This window comes from Otolemur garnettii, unplaced genomic scaffold (genome assembly GCF_000181295.1).
Source record: "Otolemur garnettii isolate 467f Iridium unplaced genomic scaffold, OtoGar3 scaffold00047, whole genome shotgun sequence".
Classification (NCBI taxonomy): domain Eukaryota; kingdom Metazoa; phylum Chordata; class Mammalia; order Primates; family Galagidae; genus Otolemur; species Otolemur garnettii.
Window position 1 is genome coordinate 278,047 of NW_003852442.1, and position 4,413 is coordinate 282,459.

Sequence of the window (4,413 nt, forward strand, 5' to 3'; positions counted from 1 at the left end):
TGGGCTGGGGGTCTCAAGTCTTTACCCTCTCAGAGACAGCAATGGGGGACAGGACATACATGGGGGCCCTGCAGCTCCCCAAACACAACCATGGCCCCCTGACGGTACTGCTAGGGAAATGCAGCCTACGAGTGGCTCCAGGTACCTCCCTGGTCCCTTGGCCCAGTCATGAAACACTTTGGGAGTCCACACACCAAGAAGGGGCAGGGCCTCCCCGTCCAGGGCAGAGCAGCTACCTGGATAGCTAACAAACACCAGGACACCTGAGCATCCGGGAGGGGGAGAAAGAGGGAAGACCAGGCTGTAGGGCAGTCGGCGGCGGACTCTCCCCCAGCTGACCACTGGGACCCACCCACAGAAACTCAGAGACAACCCCCTCTGGGCTCATGGACATCCGACATTATTTTAAAAATGAACAAGTGGATGAAGACGACAGAACACACAACAAAGGCGGCTTGTGAGCCCAGGACACATGGGCATCAAGAACCAGGCATTTGGATTAAACCACAATTTTGGACCCTGAAGAGCCTGAAAACCAGATATTGGCGAGGCTCTCCCCAAGACCATGAGGCAGAGCTGAGCCTGAACTGGGCCGCAGAGCCGGCCCTGCGGGAGCAGCACAATCACAGCCCCATACCCAGAGATATGAAAAGTGCAGGCATCTACCTGTGCTTGCGAGGTCTGGTCCATCCCCATCCCGGCCGCTCTGTGGACACTGTGCTGGCCTTGGCTCCTGAGCGGCCCTGGGGCCCCTGGACAGGGTCTCTGCTGCAGCACCCGGCCGGGGCTCAGGCTCTCGAGCAGGAGGGTGGGCGGCTGTCGGTGCCTCCAGAGGTGCAGAAGTCACCTGCAGAGAAAGAAGGTGGACATTGTGAGTCTCGGTCTTGCCCACCAGAGAGGACGCATGGCAGGACCTCCTGGGCACAAAGCCCTTTTTCTCCCGGCTGTAGCCTAGTCTCTGTGATCAGGGACTCAGACTGGCTGGCTCAGGGACGCCTAGAGCAGGTCCCCAGAAAGAGAGCACCAGTGTCTTCCTCACCCAGCAGGCCCTGCCAGGGCACACCAGGCTGGACAGTGTACACTGCGGGGTCCACCTGCATAGCTCCCCGGCCTGAGTCCAAAACTAGAGCTACCTGAACCTGCCCAACAGCTGGCCAGAAGGACTTAAGAGGGAGCCAGTTGAGGGTGAGTCCAGAGGTCCAGCCTTGTCCTGCCCCCTGGGATTGGAGAGATGAGGTTTACCTGTGGCTCTTGCCCAGGAAGCCATGGGAGCCTGGCATTTGGTTCAGGGACCTGGAACACATGCACGTCTGGTGTTGGTCCCTCATCTGTGTCCTCTGGGGGACAGTCTCTTCTAGACCAAGCAGCCGGGAGCCTCAGCTCTGCTATGACCAGCTGAGTGGCACAGGGCATATGCTGTCCCCTCGCCAAGCAGCCAGAGACTCCTCAGTTATGAAGTGAGAGAACGGACAGTGGAAGGCTGCCATTTTGATTTCTCTGGCTCTTTCAAGAGATCAGGTGGGGGGGTTTGTTCTACTTCCTGGGGTGACCAGCTTGCTTCCTAACAGACATTTCCAGGTGTTTCTAGGCCCCTGAACCAATGGGGTCACAGGTGGCACAGGTGAGCTGAGACCCTGGGATCTGGCAGTGCTGGCTGCCAACCTCCCTACACTACCAGCCACCAGGCGAGCTGCCCATACAATGTGAGGCCGGCAAGGGTGCAGACCACACCTCAGACCAACTCTGCAGGACCTATAAAATGTACCTTCTGGCTCGGCGCCTATAGCTCAACCGGCTAAGGCGCCAGCCACGTACACCTAAGGTGGCGGGTTCAAATCCCCAGCCCGGACCCGCCAAACAACAATGACGGCTGCAACCAAGAAATGGCCGGGCGTTGTGGTGGGCGCCTGTGGTCCCAGCTACTTGGGAGGCGGAGGCAGGAGACTCGCTTGAGCCCAGGAGTTGGAGGTTGCTGTGAGCTGTAATGCCACGGCACTCTGCCCAGGGGGACAGCTTGAGGCTCTGTCTCAAAAAAAAAAAAAAATGTACCTTCTCACCCTGCTGACCAGAGCTCTACACGGGACGTCCAGCCCCACATAGGGCACCCAGCCCCACATGGCACCCCCGGCCCCACCTCAGGGCACCCAGCCAGACCAGCAGAATGAGGTCTGCTGGTAGAATCAGCCTTCACTGGGCACCTGGGCTCACAGGCCCTGAGGGGTGCAATACTGACATCCGTGATTATGATCGACACAAAAACTGCCAGTCCCCAAGGGCCTGCCTGCCCTTAGCCGCGCGCTGAACTTGGTAGTGAAGAACTAGGCAGTGACAGTGACACTAGTTACAGTGACAGGGATTGACACAGCTAATCTCAGTCGCTCTGCGGGGAGGCCGTGCCACTCCCACAGCCACGGCGTTTTGTGTAACATTTAAAATTGTGGTAAACTACATCTGACACCAAACTCACCGCTTCGGCGATTTTTAAGTATGCGGTTGTGCGGCATTAAGCAGCACGGTACTGGGCTACCGTCACCACCATCCATTTCCAGAATTGTCTCCTCATCCCAAACGTTCGGAACCTCTGTCCCATTGGCTCTGGTCCCCTCCCCAGCTCCTGGTTAGTGACATCTGCCATTCCCGCTGCTGATCCAACCCCCTTCCAGAGAAGGCGTGGGAGCCTGAGGTCACAAGGTGGGGGTGGGCAGGATACGGGCAGTTGTGAGCTAAGACTGGGGTCAGGCCTTGAACAACCAGCTGCAGCTATCTGGGGCCAGTGAGGGACCGGCAACCCCCCACTTCCCAATTGTGGGTGCTGGGGACAGCGTTGTGGGGGTATTAGTGCTATAAACCCAGGGCTAAGCGAGACAGACGGCTGGGAATTCCCTGGGCGAGCTCAGGCTCCACTAGGCCTACATGCAAGAGGGACGTGTAAATTCGCCGTTGGTTTCCGGGAACACTTTAATTTATGGAGTCCATATGCTGACAAGGCCCAGACCACAGCCCCGGCCAATCCCACAGGCAGTGCTGGTGGCTTAGGCTGGAGCCAGGAGCAGCAGGCCCCCTGGGGGACGGCACACTCTCTTCATTCATTCCCTCACTCAGGGCCCAGGGCGGGCCAGACAGCACTGCAGGGACCTGGAGCCCCAACCAGGGTGGTTCCCACATTGCGGGGACTCAGCCACTCCTGCAGTTTTGTCCTAAGACATCTCAGGACACTGCAGGGTGATGCCCAAGAAAAGCAGGAACAGGCTTCCAGGCTCACGCCTGCAGGCGACCCAAGACTCCTGCTGCCAGGGAGGGTTTGTAGGCCACACTGGCCTAATCAGGCAGCAGCTGTGTGCAGGCCTCAGGGACGGTGACCCCTGCCCACATCCTGCTTCTCCTCCTGGAGCTGGGGCCCCTGTGTTCTGCTGGGGGAAGGCAGATGAGGGGCATCTCCTGGGGTAGGCCAGCTCCTGAGAGCCTGGGGTTTGAGGACAGGAGTCAGCCAACATGTCCCACCACCCCATGCTCAGCTCAGCTCAGCTCAGCTCCAGGCCTTGTAGTGAATAAAGGTAAAAGCAGCCTCCTCTGCTGAGCACTTACGATGTGCCAGGCACCGCTCTCAGTCTTTACACAGATTATTAGTAAGATTAATGTTTCCGCTGGGGATGGTGAGCAAGAGGAGACAGACTAGGCTGGCTGAGCCCTCCCAGTAACTGGCAAAGTAGGGACTGGAACTCAAGCAGTTGTCTGTGACCTTAGACAGCTTACATAGCAACTCTTAAGCCATGAACAGCAAGTAACCACCGAGGGATGCAGGGTACAGATGCCACGTGCTACAGTTGTTTGAGAATGGAGAGCTCCCCAATGGCTGGGAAAATCCAGGTGGGCTTCCTGGGTCAAGCAGCATTTGAACCAGACCTTCAAGGGCAATAGGATTTGGGAAGGAGAAGGGACAGGAGGGCCAGCATTACAGGTGTGGGAGATAGTCTGAGCGAGATGCCGCAGGCAGGAACGGGTGTGACCTTGCTTTGCAGGTGCGAAGCCTGCCATGCTTCTTCCCAGGCTTCCTGTCCCAGGCATGGACAGGACTCCTGCCCCTCCTCAAGGCCTAGGGCAGAGGCTGAAATACATGTCCCCACAGGAGGGTGAGAAGCAGGGAGATGGCTGCACCCTGGTCCAGTGCCAGCAGCTGTTGTACTGAAAAGGCCTAGGCCCACCTTGCCATCTTCTGATTTTTCAATAGGAATCTAGGAACCGATTTTTAAAAGCTGCACGCTCCAGCTTAGGAAGTACTGGCAACTAATTCAAAAAATGTTAGAACACTGTGCAAACCCTCATTCACCATCGATGAAAATTTAAAATGATATAGCTGCTTTGGGGAAAGGGCTGGCAGCCTCTCAGATGATTACACACAGAGTCGCTCTGGGA

The 4,413-nt window shown here is 57.3% G+C and overlaps 1 protein-coding gene across 1 annotated transcript in view; it reads right to left on the bottom strand.

The window, feature by feature from the left end:
* Positions 1-499: 499 nt before the first annotated feature.
* Positions 500-4,413, bottom strand: part of LOC111725756 — a 149,223-nt gene continuing 145,309 nt past the window's right edge. Inside the window, exon 2 of the mRNA XM_023514088.1 lies at positions 500-847. Coding sequence (XP_023369856.1) covers positions 500-847 — 348 coding nt within the window. The remainder of the gene's footprint in view (positions 848-4,413) is intronic.